Genomic DNA, 14,851 nt, shown 5'->3' with positions numbered 1-14,851 from the left:
TTACTGGTTCACAACGTGCATTTTACTGCTTAGACACAAACAAGGAGCTTGGGCCTGAACATAGACTGTGTATTCCCAACTATCGTCTAGGAGGTCCACATCCTTGAGGCTATTACAGTGCTTAAAACCAAGGTGAGCCGTGCTCTAAGCAGGTAATAAAGATAAAAACAATTTAGGTACCTTTCAGGGGGGGCTCTAAGGGCAATGAACATCCCTTGCAGTGTCTATGTGTGAAAGGGCTGATATCATTGATATATCTTGCAGAGTCCAGTCATAGGCCTATAGGTCCAAGTGGACATGAGCTGTCTAATATATGCATGTCAAGAGCATCTTGTACTGGCTACGGCAATTTAGAGCTAGTGACTCAACATCTATCCTGGGCAAAATCTGAAAATCATGCCGACATTTTCACGCAAGCAAGGGAGGTTAATATTCGCCTGAAATCAGCCTGCCGAAGACACAAGCCAATGTACAGAAATCTGAGGTCAGGGAAACTCATGGCAATTAACAGAGCAAGATAACCTAAGAAGATTACCTAGCTCTTTTTCATTTCTACCTGGAATCGGAGAGCCCAGTCGGTAAACTCATCCTTTTCTTTGTCCCAGGGCTTAAGGAGGAGCTCCGAGACTGCGAATGCATCCAAGAAACATTCATCCATCTGACGATCAATCTCAACTGGGTCAAGTTCGTAGAAAGCCATTGCGAGGTTCCCGAATTTCTCTGGTATCCGCTTGAGGAGAACCAACACCTCATCCAGACGAACCGGGATATCCGATCCTGTTGGTGGAGTACGGGGTAGAGGCTTTAGTCTCCTTTTAATGGTTGCTTGATAGAGTAAAGTTGTAAGACGAAGCTTTTTAAGACATGCTTCCAGTCTTTCCCGGATCTTATGTGGGTCATCGCGCGGAATCCGGCTGTGCGAGTTCATCAGATCATCCAACAAGGCCTGCATGTTGGACGCACTGTTATCCTTTTCATCATCTCCTTCCACGTCGCTGTCCGCAAGCCCATCGTTATCATCATCATTGTCTTCTTCTGCTTCTTCTCCCCACTCTTTCAGCTCCTCCATAACATCCTTCAGGGTCTCACTGAGTTCCTCGACCTTTTTTACCAGAATTCCCGAAAATCCCCTCTTGCCGAAGGCTATCACATCCTCACAGGCAGACCAAAGGATACCAGTGGTAGCAATACTTCCCCTACCCTCAGCGGCACCAGGCGGAGCATTCTTTTTAGCATCGGGCAGGATCTTGCCATCTCGGGGTATTTGTGAGATAAGAACGGATAGTTCCTTGAACACACGCCCAGCACGCCAGGCGAGATCGTACTGGATAGCTTGTGTATACTGGCTTGGGGAGCAAAGTTCGACAGCTGCAGCTAGGCTGGGCAACGGAGCAGCAACTAAATCCTGAAGAACTTTGGTAATAGCTGTTGGAGTAAAAGGCTCGTTGATAATGAGAAGCGAGATCTTGGTGGCATGGGCTTTGATTAACGATGCAGAGTCGTGGGCGACGGTCAGTGCGTCAAGCGATGAACTGTCTGCTGAAAGCTGTTGTGTAGTCCGGCCGTCCACCCTGCCATTTTCGACGCTGCCCTGAGAAGTGACCTGGGATACAACAGTCTGGAGTTTGTCGATGAGAATCAGCGCATTCGTGATGGCGGCATTAAGCGCCTCAATGGCCTCAGATGATGATGGCATTATGGAGCTGGTATCGCCGGCCTTCAAGAGCAGAGCAAACCAAGCTTTGTAGGTCGTCTCGTCTCCCTCCTACAGCGGCAGGAGTCTGCTCTGCGCGGTGATGGAGGGGTCCAAGTCGTTTAGTGGGGCCAGTCCTGCGCAGGCTTCAGTTACGTCGCGTGTTGAGCAGCTACGCGCTTTGTTCTGTAAGCAGAAAGTACGTACGATACAGATACAAGTTCGGATTATCGTTTCGTCCCTAATCGAATGACGACTGTATCAGTTTCGCGTAGTTACCATACGGTACTTACAGTGATACAGACAATGACAACTGTTATTGTGTAAGAACAAGGTGAAAGGCCGCTTTGGGCACAAGCGGGTCATGTTATCTGTTGCCACGTGATTGAGGACCCAGCGTAACAGTCTGGGTGTTTCAGGTTTGGCAAGCTGTCCTGTCTTGAGTCCGAAGGGACAAGAAGACGTAACATCGAGGTCGATCGAAGGTTCTCTGTCCTCAAACCTGACAGCTTGGGAAACCAAACACACATTCCATGTGCTGCTAGACGGCACCGTCTAAGGCGCCACGACTGAATCGCCATGCGAAAGACAGGAACATTGGCGCTTTTGGGCGCAATAGCTCACGGCGCTGTTGTTGCATCAAGTAGCTTGCCGCGCGGTGTTGGCCCCGAGTGTAAGTGGTTGGCGTCTCCTATCTACTAAGGGCTGACTTTATTTCTCGTTCACTACACGAAGAATTAGTGCCTGTTAAGGTCACTCGGTGATAGCATTACTCTTTTCCGGTCACTCAGTCTGCTATCAGAGCCATACAGACCAGATCTAGCTGACACCCTCGTCCATACAGTCGCCAAGTACTACACTAGCCAAGGCACCTTCACGTGCATTGGCACTCCTTCCATAACTCTGTCGTCCTCCCAAATCAATGACAACTCGTGCGATTGCCCAGATGGTTCTGATGAGCCGGGGACGGCCGCATGCGCTCACCTCGACCGTTTATCACCCGAGCAGCCCTTGCCAGGGTCGCTGACGGGAACTACGAACACAACCAGCACGCTTCCCGGGTTCTGGTGCGCAAACGAAGGCCATATTGGAAGCTACATCCCCTTCATGTATGTTAATGATGGCGTCTGCGACTATGAACTCTGTTGCGATGGCAGCGACGAGTACGCCCATGCCGGCGGTGTACAATGCGAGAACCGCTGCGCAGCCATTGGCAAAGAATACCGGCGTCTGGAAGAAGAACGGAGACGGAGCAAGGAGAGGTCGATCAAGAAAAGGAGAGCTTTGGCCAAAGAGGCTGGCGAACTGCGACGTAAGGTCGAGGCCAAGATTGTTTCCCTGAAGGACGAAATTAAGAAACTCGAGGTCAAACAGGAGGAGTTGCAAAGGAAGCTAGAGGAGATCGAGAAGGCTGAGCGGGCCAGAGTTGCCAAGCCAGAAGGTCCCAAGGGAAAGCTGGGTGTCCTCCTCAGCCTGGCAAAGAGTCGGGTTTCGGAATTGCGCAATGCCCTTGACAAAGTGTTGGACCAGCGCGATGACCTCCGGGACAGAGTCGAACAACTCGAGGACATCCTCACCAAACTTAAGGAGGAATACAACCCGAACTATAACGATGAAGGAGTCAAGGCGGCCGTGAAGAGTTGGGAGGACTATGCGGCAAACCAGGAGCATGAGAAGGCGCAAGAAATATCCGACGCTGAAATCATGGAACTGCTCAAGGAGGATGGCGAAACATCCGGGATCAACTGGACCGAGTTCGAAACTGTTGACGATGAGGCTAGCACTGCTCATAGTTGGGAAGCATATCTTCCTGGTTCGGTTGGCGAGTACCTTCGCGGCACGCTCGATTCGCTGCGCCTGTGGGCCGTTGACAAGGGCATCATTGCTGACGATACTAGCACCGGAAGCGGTCCCGAGTCTCGCGCCGTTACAGCAGCGAGGGATGCGTTGAACGCCGCTAGGAACGAGTTCGCTACCAAGACATCGACATTGGAGGAACAGCAACGGGATTTGGAAAAGGATTACGGCCCGGACGACATTTTCCGCGCTCTGAAAGGCAAATGCATTAGTGTTGATTCCGGTGAATACGAGTATGAGCTCTGCTGGATGGACCGAGCCACGCAGAAGAGCAAGAAAGGCCATGGCAATACTAACATGGGCAACTTCGTTCGTATTGACAAGGATATTGCTGACGACGAGGAACGAATTGATGGGAAAGGCCTGGGGAAAGGTGAAAGAATGGTTCTCCGTTACGAAAATGGCCAGCATTGTTGGAACGGTCCTGCGCGGAGGACGGATGTCTGGCTTGCGTGCGCCGAAACTGACGAGCTCTGGCGTGTCACGGAACCTGAGAAGTGCGTTTACAGGATGGAAGTAGGCACACCAGCTGCCTGCGAGGATATCAAAGAACCAGAAGAGAAGGTCAAAGATGAGCTATAGTAGTTTACACATGCGTTCATATTCTAGGTAGTTACACGTACAGCCCGAATAACAAATAAATGGTTGAGTGCGTGGTGGATGTGGAAGAGCGAAAAGTGAGTCTTTACAGGAGTGAACCCGCATGAGATAGTATAAAGCTAGGTCCATGACTTGATATTAGCAGCGTAGACGGTATAGCAACGAAACACAGGTATAAATCCAGGCATGGAAAAATGAGGGGCCGTTTCATTTCGCTGTTGCTGCTAGCTTACGCCGTTTATTGCGTTCTTCTTGTTCAGCTAGAACTTTAGCCGTAAGAGACGCGGTAGCGGCGTTGTTGATACGACTGGTGATGTCGGATTGCGAAGGAGGTTTGCTCGCCATTTCCTGTTCTTGGCGTGGCTCCCTCATCTTTGCTGTTTTGACCTCCCCGTTCCCATCTGTCTCCTCTGCCTTTCTCTTCTTTTTGCTTGAGCTTTTGTCTTTCTTCAAGCTGTGGGTCAGGCCACGCGCTCGGAGCTGCTCGATTCGGGAGGATAAGAAATCAAGGTCTGACTTCTCAGTCGGCAGGATAGGAATGATGTCTGATTTCTGAAACTGTTCGCTGCATTCTGGACAAACTTCTTCTTGAATCTGCTTTATAGCAGTTTCAGCGAACACATGCCCACAGGGAACTAGGTATACTGCCCGTGTTCCCGCACCCAACTCCTTCAAGGTCACCGGACAGGCCCAGATGTCCTTCCCCTTGGTCCCGGGGGTGAATAGCGCCTGAACTTGAGCTTCACCACGTCGCGCAGCGATTTAATGCCTGTCGCTGCAAAACTCAGCTCTGGTGACTCACCGTTCGAGGGCGCGGCTGTATCATCTTTGTCATCACCACCAGGTACTAATCCCTTGAGGATCGACTCATAGTTATAAAGCCGGCCTCTCCAATCTGACACGACATTTTCCATGTCAAGAGGCTCCAGCGTCAGAGGGTCATGGGTCCAGGCATGGCTGAGGTTCTCAAGAGCGGTGGCCTTGAGTTCGCTTACTGTCGGCGCACGGGCAGCTTCCTTGACGAGTTCGCGACGCGTAGGAATTGAGCCACCGTCGTTGCCCATGCCGCCAAAGCTTCGTTGTGACTTGGGGCGTTCGCGATCCGATTGTTAATCCGCAAATCGCCGGAGGTGTAACTGATAGTTGCGGTGAGAAAAAGCAATGGGACTGTCCTGGGCTGGTATGTGAGAGGCAGTGGCAAGGATATCAACGGACTGGACGAAAGTCAGCGTAGCGTGTGTTTGCATTGTAGGAAATCAATAATGGCCGACGGAATGTCGATGGTGGAGATAAGATAAGATCCAGGGAGCGCTTGGATTGATTACGATACACGCAGTGTCCCTGTAAGACACCTCATCTTACCTGTACCATACCTGGTGGTGGCAAAATCGCATCTTTACAAAGACAGATGGATTTATCAAGCTGAACAACACCTGCATCAAATAGTACCTTCACATACTTACCTTAAAGCACGAAGAAGGCTTTATTTGCTTGGGTAGTAAAGGATTTGCATTCTGTTCTATATAGCTTACAAGTCTCAGCATCAGAGGTGTGTAATCTGAATTTTACGAGTAATGTGTCTTAATAACACAAGGGCAGTTCGCACTGTCCACGCATGTGTGGGGTAATCCTCGCACTGTACCGGACTCTGCTCGCTGGAGACCAGTCGCAGGTGGTCTGGACATCCCCACCGAGAGGAACAACTGGACGTGCACGCCCCACTTCATCCTAAGACGTACCGCGCGGTGAGTTACGCAACGTGACTGCTCTAGAAAGCTCAAGTGGCAGTTAAGGTCTGGCAGGCACTGCGACTTCCCACGTCCATCAAGCTCCCTGGTTTCTCGAGCGGCCGGAGGCAAGCTTAGTTGGGCCAGCCCAAGCCCATATCTCAAGTTTCGAGCAGTCGCCCTTTCAAATACCTCCCATAGGGCAGCCCGTATTCTTCGCCCCTTCGCCGCAACCAACCCCCTTCCCACCAGCCAACCACAGCCGATCGCTGCATACCTACAGACGGCATCTGTGTGCAACTGTTTTGAGGCTCTCCAAATCGCAGCGCATTTCTGAGTCTCCCTCGCTTAGCCTTGTCTACCCCGATCCGTACGGCGCCGCGAAATCCGGTGACGGGCATTGCGAAGCGCACTACGCCCATTTGACAAACAGAGCTGCTACCCAGAGTAGCCCAACCGCCAACTGCAAACCATCGTTGGTCTCTAGCTTGAATACGGCCGCCGACTATGGGCCGCCGACAAGCGATATAGCGCAAAAACGCTTGACCAGATCATCTGGTACTGTCGCAAGGAGGTTGAACAGCGAACATACGTTCCGTTCCAGTTGCGAAGATGTCATCAGTTATTCGAGATACCGTGTCCAGCGCGCTGGATCAATACATAAAGGATGCTAGGAGTCGGTATGTAGCCATACTTGTCAGAGCGGTGTTGCTGTGGCCAGAGAGGCTATATGTCTGGGAAGCACATGTTCCAGCGCTTCCAGCGTCCTCCAGCGCACAGAACATCTGCGTGTTCGATGGTAGCAGAACACTGGGCTGACATCCACAACCCCCCTAGAAGTCACGGGGAAGACCAGCGCAAGCGTGCCGCACGGCAGGTCCGCGAGCTGGTGCATATTGCCAAGCAGGGTGAGTTGCCTTCTCACCATCCATAGCTCTTGAAATATCCTGCAGGCTCCTAACCCTGGGGCAGAGATGAGCGCCGAACAATTCCAGCGCTTCTTTGATACGGTGCACCAAAAGACGATGGCCTTAATTCAGAGTACAGACACCTACGATAAGATGGGAGGTGTCTATATTCTCGATGCGCTGGTGGATTTCGACGGCATAGAGCCTGCCTTGAAACTCAGTCGCTTTCAGCAGTACATCGGCACTATTCTCCGAGGAAAGGACCTAAACCCTATGCAGCCTGCAGCCGTCGTTCTTGGAAAGCTCTGCAAGCCGGGCGGCTCTCTCATCTCGGAGCTGGTCGATGCCGAGGTGCAGACGGCGCTTGAGTGGATGCAATCAGATCGTGTCGAGGAGCGGCGGTACAGCGCTGTCTTGGTCCTCCGCGAACTGGCTAGGAATTGCCCCACGCTCATGTATCCGTATGTGGGCTTTGTGTTCGACCATATATGGATCGGCCTGCGCGATCCACGTCACTTAATCCGGGCGACGTCGAGCGAAACCGTCAGCGCGTGCTTCAAAATCATCCGGGAACGCGACCAGGATCTAAAGCAAGAATGGATGGACAAGATGTTTGCAGAGGCCATCAAGGGGCTGAAGACCAACAGTGTCGAGTACATCCATGCGTCGCTGTTAGTTCTCAAGGAGCTCTTAGAACAAGGCGGCATGTACATGCAGAGTCACTACCAGGAGGCCTGTGACATCGTCTACCGCCACAAGGATGCCCGGGATCCAGCCATTCGTAAGACGGTGGTCTTTCTCATCCCTGATCTGGCAAACTACGCCCCCTCGGAGTTTAGCGCTACTTACCTTCATAAGTTCATGGTCTATCTGACCAACATGCTGAAGAAGGAAAAGGAGCGCAATGACGCCTTCCTCGCCATTGGCAACATTGCCAACTCGGTCAAGAGCTCCATCACCCCCTATCTCGACAGCATTTTGGTCCATGTCCGCGAGGGGCTCAGTGTGCAGTCTCGAAAACGGGGCTCTGTCGACCCCGTCTTCGATTGCATCAGCCGGCTAGCTGTAGCTGTTGGCCAGACCCTAAGCAAATATATGGAGGCACTCCTGGATCCTATCTTCGCCTGTGAGCTCACACCGAAGCTCACCCAGGCCCTTGTCGATATGGCTTTTTACATCCCCCCGGTCAAAGGCATCATTCAAGAGCGGCTCTTGAACATGCTGAGCAAAGTTCTCTGCGGGGAACCCTTTCGGCCGCTGGGGGCACCTTACTCAACTCCGATTCCTTCTATACCACCCATCCCCAAGGACCCCAAGGACCCCTCGGTTCATGAGCGTGGTAAAGCTGAAGTGAAGCTTGCTTTGAACACGCTGGGAAGCTTCGACTTTTCCGGCCACATCTTGAACGAGTTTGTGCGTGATGTTGCTATCAAATATGTCGAAGATGATGACCCAGAAGTTCGGGAAGCTGCAGCACTTACCTGCTGCCAGCTCTATATCCGCGATCCCATCGTGAATCAGACCAGCTATCACGCATTACAAGTCGTTGCCGAGGTTGTCGACAAACTCTTGACTGTGGGCATCTCCGACCCGGAGCCAAAGATTCGTCAAACTGTCCTGACCGCTCTCGACGAGAGATTTGATCAGCATCTCGCCAAGGCTGAGAACATCCGGACGCTCTTCTTCGCCCTTCACGACGAACAGTTTGCTGTGAGAGAAGCTGCTGTCACAATCATTGGCCGGCTAACCCGCCATAATCCTGCCTATGTCATCCCGCATCTGAGAAAAACCGTCATTCAGATGTTGACCGAGCTCGAGTACACAGATGTACCGCGGAGCAAAGAGGAAAGCGCAAGACTCCTTAGTCTGCTGACTCAGCATGCCCAAGATCTAATTAAGCCATACGTCAGCTCTATCACCGAAGTTCTCTTGCCAAAGGCATCTGATCCAACCCCATCCGTTGCGGCAACCATTCTACAGGCGATTGGAGAACTGTGTGCCGTCGGAGGAGCGGAGATGCTGGCGTACAAGGATACTCTCATGCCGATCATCATTGATGCTTTACAGGATCAGAGTGCTCCTATCAAGCGTGAGGCTGCCCTCCACACTTTGGGCCAACTAGCTAGCAATGCTGGCTATGTCATTAAGCCGTACCTTGAATATCCCCAACTTCTTGAGATTCTCCAGTCTATCATTAGGGGCGAGCCTCAGCATGGTCCGCTTCGCCAGGAGACTATAAAGCTTTTGGGTATCCTCGGCGCCCTTGATCCCTATAAATACCAGGTATGGTGTTCTCGACAAAGCCCCGCTTTTTGTGTCATTCATTTGAAATGCCGAATGCTAAAACCCAACAATAGCAGGTTGAAGAGAGAGCGCCACAGACCCAGCGCCGACCTGAAGCCACCCAGCAAACAGACGTGTCCTTGATGATGTCTGGCCTGACCCCGTCACAGGAGGATTACTATCCCACAGTCGTCATCAACGCCCTCCTGCATATCCTCCAGGATCAGTCTTTGGTGCAGTGGCATGGTAACGTCGTGGACGCCATTATGAGCATTTTTATCACACTTGGGCTCAAGTGTGTCCAGTTTCTTGACCGAGTTGTTCCGGCCTTTATCGGCGTCATCCGGGCGTCCAGTCCGTCACGACTCGAGTTCTATTTCAATCATTTGAGTAGGCTTGTCACGATTGTCCGCCAACACATCCGTGTCTATCTCCCAGATATCATTGCACTGCTGCAGGAATTCTGGAACACCAGTTCATCCCTCCAAACAACCATACTCAACCTGATCGAATCAATTGCCCGATCGCTGGAGGGCGAGTTCAAGATTTACTTGGCAGGCTTGCTTCCTTTAATGCTTGGAGTGCTCGAGAAGGATGTGAGCACCAAGCGGCAGCCAACAGAGAAGATCTTTCACGCGTTCTTGGTGTTTGGCTCCAGTGCGGAGGAGTATATGCACCTCATCATTCCCATACTTGTTCGATTGTTTGACAGCCCAGCTCAGCCTGCATTCCTCCGAAAGTCGGCTATTGAGACCATTGGTAAACTTTCAAGCATGGTGAATCTCAACGATTACGCGTCCAAGATCATTCACCCCTTGACTCGCATTCTCGCAGGCCAGGAGCCTAGTCTTCGTGTGGCAGCGCTGGATACCATATGTGCCCTCATGCTGCAGCTAGGGAGGGATTATCTGCACTTCGAACACACGGTCGACAAAATTATTACCATGTATGGCATCCAGCATGCTAACTATGACAAAGCCGTCGAGAAGCTCAAAAAGGGCGAGGCCTTGCCCCAGAACCTGGCCCCGCGGTTTGAGGACGACGTTATTGAGCAGTACTCGCCCGAAAACAACCCTCCAAAGAAATTGGATCTCAACCCTATGCATCTGAAGCAAGCGTGGGACACCAAGGGCAAGTCTACTAAGGACGACTGGCATGAGTGGTTCCGCAAGTTCAGCACAACTCTGCTCTCCGAGTCCCCCAACCATTCATTGCGGGCCTGCGCTAGTCTGGCGAGTAACTACCAACCCCTGGCAAGAGAGCTTTTCAATTCGGCTTTTGTGTCGTGTTGGAATGAACTGTACGAACAGCATCAGGTATGATAATGACTGACCTCCCTAGACTAATTACCAGCCCAGACGTAGGGGGAAGGGGGGGGGGAAAGTGTGAAGAGATTGCTTGGCTAATACTAGAGTTACAGGAGGACCTTATCACCAACATCGAGAACACTATCAAATCCGAAAATGTACCTCCTGACCTCTTAGGTCAGCTTCTCAATCTTGCAGAGTTCATGGAACATGATGACAAAGCACTTCCTATCGACATTCGAGTCCTAGGTCGCGAAGCCGCTCGCTGTCATGCATATGCCAAGGCACTCCACTACAAGGAGCTTGAGTTCTTGCAGGACCATAACAGCCATGCCGTTGAAGCTCTCATTGTCATCAACAACCAGCTGCAGCAGTCAGACGCAGCTATTGGTATCCTCCGCAAAGCCAAGGCCTACAAGGATGGAATTCAGCTTCGGGAAAGCTGGTTTGAGAAGCTGGAGCGGTGGGATGAAGCACTTAATTTCTACTGCCAACGCGAACGTGAGCTCCCGCAAGACCAGCCAACCCCAGTGGATATCGTTATGGGCAAGATGCGTTGCTATCATGCATTGGGAGAATGGGAATCTTTGGCGTCCCTGGCTGGAAAGACGTGGGCAAACTCGAGCCCCGAGATTCAGCGAAGAATTGCCCCATTGGCCACCACTGCTGCTTGGGGTCTTGGGAAATGGGATTCTATGGACATCTACCTGCAGTCCATGAAGCGTTTCTCCCCTGACCGTGCCTTCTTTGGCGCAATCCTTGCCTTGCACCGCAACCAATTCCGCGAGGCGTTGACCTGCATTGAGCAGGCTCGGGAAGGACTTGATACGGAGCTCAGCGCTCTGGTCAGCGAGTCGTACAATCGTGCCTACCAAGTCGTTGTTCGAGTCCAGATGCTCGCCGAGCTGGAAGAGCTCATCATATACAAGCAGAGTGGTCCCGAAAAGCGCGCTACACTGCGTGCGACCTGGGAAACGCGTCTGAAAGGCTGCCAGCGTAATGTTGAGGTTTGGCAACGGATCCTGCGATTGAGGTCTCTCGTGCTCACTCCGCAAGAAAACATGCACATGTGGACAAAGTTTGCCAACTTGTGCCGCAAATCTGGACGCATGGGTCTTGCTGAAAAGTCGTTGAAGCAGCTCATTGAGACAGATGGGCCATTAGAATCGGTCATCCCTTATTGGCATGACCGGCCAACGACTCCCGCCACCGAGAGAATTGCGTTGCCGATTGTCTATGCAATACTCAAATATCAGTGGGCGGTCGGCCAGCAGCCTGGCGTCCGGACCTCTGACCGAGGGATCGCAGAGCGGACTTTGTATTGCTTGCGTAGGTTTACCGAGGAGACAGCACAGCGCCTCGAGGCGGCTAGGTTACAAATCTTCGCCTCTCAGCAGGCTGCCAATGGTGGTGTTATGGATGGGCTCGGTGCTTCCCGGTTTGCTGTGGACATCGATGATCCGGCCCTCCTGAACCCTGAAGCACAACGTCAGTGGGTAGAACAGACTGTGCTACTTGCCAAATGCTACCTCCGACAGGGTGATTGGATCATCGCCCTCAACAAGAACGATTGGCAGCTCACGCGGCGCGCTGATATCCTCGATTGCTATCGTAATGCCACTCGGTATAATTCGCGGTGGTATAAGGCCTGGCATGCATGGGCTCTGGCCAATTTTGAAGTTGTCCAGGCGCTTGCACCCCGGAAGGAGTCGATAGGCTTGTCGGAACACAGCATTGTCACCGACTACGTCGTTCCCGCAGTGCGGGGCTTTTTCGAATCCATTGCTCTGTCATCCGGGAGCTCCCTGCAGGACACCCTCCGTCTGCTTTCGCTGTGGCTCACATATGGCGGCTACCAAGAAGTCATCAATGCCGTCACGGAGGGCATCAGTCACGTCAGCGTCGACACCTGGCTTGAAGTCATACCTCAGCTGATCGCCCGGATCAACCAACCCAACAAGAGGGTGCAGCAGTCGATTCACTCGCTGCTGTCTGACGTCGGGCGCGCGCATCCACAAGCCCTTGTCTACCCGCTGACAGTGGCGTCCAAGTCGCGGCAGAGCACGCGACGGTCTAAGACAGCCCTGGCAATCATGGAAAGCATGCGCGCGCACAGCCCGAGGCTTGTCGAGCAGGCCGAGATCGTCAGTCGCGAGCTTATCAGGGTCGCTGTTCTTTGGCACGAACTCTGGCATGAAGCTCTTGAGGAGGCATCGCGGTTGTACTTTGGTGACAAGAACATCCAGGGCATGTTTGACGTCTTGGAGCCCCTGCACGAACTGCTTGAGAAAGGGCCCAAGACACTTAGAGAAATATCGTTCGCACAAGCCTTCGGCAGGGACTTGGCGGACGCGCGAGAATGGTGCAGGAACTACCGGCAGACTGGCGATTTGGCTGACATCGGCCAAGCCTGGGACCTGTACTACGCTGTTTTCCGCCGCATCAGTCGGCAGCTCCCTCAGATGACGTCTCTCGAGCTGACCTACTGCTCACCCGATCTCTTGGCAGCCAGGGACCTAGAGCTCGCCGTGCCCGGTACCTATCGCAGCGGCCAGCCGATCGTCAGGATCATGGCCTTCGAGGGCACATTCAGCGTTATCAGCTCGAAGCAACGCCCAAGGAAGCTCGACATCCTCGGCAGCGACGGCAAAACATACACCTTCCTGCTCAAGGGCCACGAGGATATCCGTCAAGACGAACGCGTCATGCAGCTCTTCGGTTTGTGCAATACTCTTCTGGCTAATGACTCGGAATGCTATAAGCGCCATCTCAATATCCAGCGATACCCGGCTATTCCGTTGTCTCAGAATTCTGGTCTACTTGGTTGGGTGCCCAACAGTGATACTATTCATCAGCTCATCAGGGAATATAGAGAGTCCAGGAAGATTCTTCTCAACATCGAGCACCGGATCATGCTTCAAATGGCACCCGATTATGACAATCTCACCTTGATGCAGAAAGTCGAGGTGTTCGGCTATGCCCTCGACAATACCACCGGCCAAGATTTGTATCGCGTGCTTTGGCTCAAGAGCAAGAGTTCCGAGGCCTGGCTGGACCGGAGGACCAACTACACGCGCTCTCTTGGTGTCATGTCTATGGTGGGATACATCCTGGGTCTGGGAGACAGACATCCTAGCAACCTGATGCTCGACCGGATCACAGGCAAGATCATCCACATCGACTTTGGCGATTGCTTCGAAGTTGCCATGAAACGAGAGAAATACCCTGAACGGGTGCCGTTCAGACTGACTCGCATGCTCACATATGCCATGGAAGTTAGCAACATTGAGGGCAGCTTCCGGACAACCTGTGAGCACGTGATGAGGGTCTTGCGGGATAACAAAGAGAGCGTGATGGCTGTTCTCGAAGCTGTAAGTATTCTTAACTAATCTCCGTTGTTCTTGGAACCAGAAAAACTAACTACCGTCTAGTTCATCCATGATCCACTGCTCACGTGGCGCTTGACCAATCCTGCCAGCCCCCCTGGCCCTCGCTTTGGCTCCGAACGAGAGCAAGCACTTGCTGGACCCCAAGGAGCACGCACCCGCCGCCCATCTATTTTAGATGGTCCCATTGCTCCAACAGAATATCTGGCACAGACCGGTGGAGTTGAGAGCATGATGGGCGGCCCAGGCGCCCGTGCTCGGGCACGGACAAACTCTTCTGTGGCGCCTTCAAGCAGCATGTCCAATACCAATGGAGCTCATGAGATGCCCGAGGTACAGAATGCTAGGGCTATCGAAGTCCTGGATCGTGTTGCTCAAAAGCTCACTGGACGTGACTTCAAACCACACGAAGAACTCAATGTTCCGGATCAAGTGAATAAGCTTATTATTGAGGCAACTAAGCTCGAAAATCTCTGCCAACATTATATTGGTTGGTGCAGCTTCTGGTGAGAACTTAAGACTGTTGGGTGCTAGGGCATGCATGGCGATGGTCAGAGGAGGTCGCTGTTGGATGGTCGTTTGTTTCTGGCTTCGGTGAGGGGGTGTCCGGGTTCGAGGCGTTTTGGTTGGCGCTACGTCCATAGACCAACAGGTTTGTGCATCTGCTGTATATATCTCTGTTGCTGTTTTCTCATTATGAGTGAGGGCCCTATGACGTGAACTGTCGTTATCTGGGAGCGGTGAGTTGGCCTACAGCTAGGAAACAAGTGGAGGTCTTGTAGTGGAATAATGTCATCACCAATGATACAATACATAATCCATGACGTCTCTCGAACTTTCGCGTGGATGACGCAGCGTGATGCCTAAAACTGTGGAAAATGCGTATTAAGCAGCTATGAATCTGAAAGGAAAGACCGAACACCGTCTATGCTGCTCGCTTGAATTGTGTTCGACCCAAGTAATGGAGATTGGCAACTGTGACCTATGCGAAAGCTCTCAACGTATCACTCTTATCTTCCTAAAGTATTCCTGTAACAGCCTGCACAAAGTCAAGGAAGATGAGCAGTGTGACGATCCAGCTAGCCTTCTG

At 52.3% G+C, this 14,851-nt stretch overlaps 4 protein-coding genes across 4 annotated transcripts; 2 read left to right on the top strand and 2 right to left on the bottom strand.

Annotated features, from left to right (window-relative positions):
- Positions 1–535: 535 nt before the first annotated feature.
- On the bottom strand, positions 536–1,696 carry CTHT_0046410 (uncharacterized protein; the record flags this gene model as incomplete). The annotated part of the gene is made up of 1 exon (XM_006694956.1): positions 536–1,696. One exon carries the CDS (start codon positions 1,694–1,696, stop codon positions 536–538), a length of 1,161 nt encoding a protein of 386 aa, XP_006695019.1.
- A 576-nt stretch (positions 1,697–2,272) lies between these two features.
- Positions 2,273–4,132, top strand: CTHT_0046400 (glucosidase 2 subunit beta-like protein; the record flags this gene model as incomplete). The annotated part of the gene is made up of 2 exons (XM_006694955.1): positions 2,273–2,366; positions 2,538–4,132. 2 exons carry the CDS (start codon positions 2,273–2,275, stop codon positions 4,130–4,132), a joined length of 1,689 nt encoding a protein of 562 aa, XP_006695018.1.
- Positions 4,133–4,357: 225 nt separating this feature from the next.
- Positions 4,358–5,214, bottom strand: CTHT_0046390 (uncharacterized protein; the record flags this gene model as incomplete). Its single annotated transcript, XM_006694954.1, has 2 exons — positions 4,358–4,695; positions 4,953–5,214. The coding sequence occupies 2 exons, from the start codon at positions 5,212–5,214 to the stop codon at positions 4,358–4,360; spliced, it is 600 nt and encodes a 199-aa protein (XP_006695017.1).
- A 1,275-nt stretch (positions 5,215–6,489) lies between these two features.
- On the top strand, positions 6,490–14,271 carry CTHT_0046380 (phosphatidylinositol 3-kinase-like protein; the record flags this gene model as incomplete). The annotated part of the gene is made up of 6 exons (XM_006694953.1): positions 6,490–6,557; positions 6,715–6,785; positions 6,850–9,068; positions 9,143–10,384; positions 10,489–13,746; positions 13,807–14,271. The coding sequence occupies 6 exons, from the start codon at positions 6,490–6,492 to the stop codon at positions 14,269–14,271; spliced, it is 7,323 nt and encodes a 2,440-aa protein (XP_006695016.1).
- Between the last annotated feature and the right edge of the window lie 580 nt (positions 14,272–14,851).

Source organism: Thermochaetoides thermophila (genome assembly GCF_000221225.1).
Source record: "Thermochaetoides thermophila DSM 1495 unplaced genomic scaffold scf7180000011818, whole genome shotgun sequence".
NCBI classification, from domain to species: Eukaryota; Fungi; Ascomycota; class Sordariomycetes; order Sordariales; family Chaetomiaceae; genus Thermochaetoides; species Thermochaetoides thermophila.
Note: the sequence above shows the minus strand (reverse complement) of the source record. Positions and strands in the feature narration are given on the sequence as shown.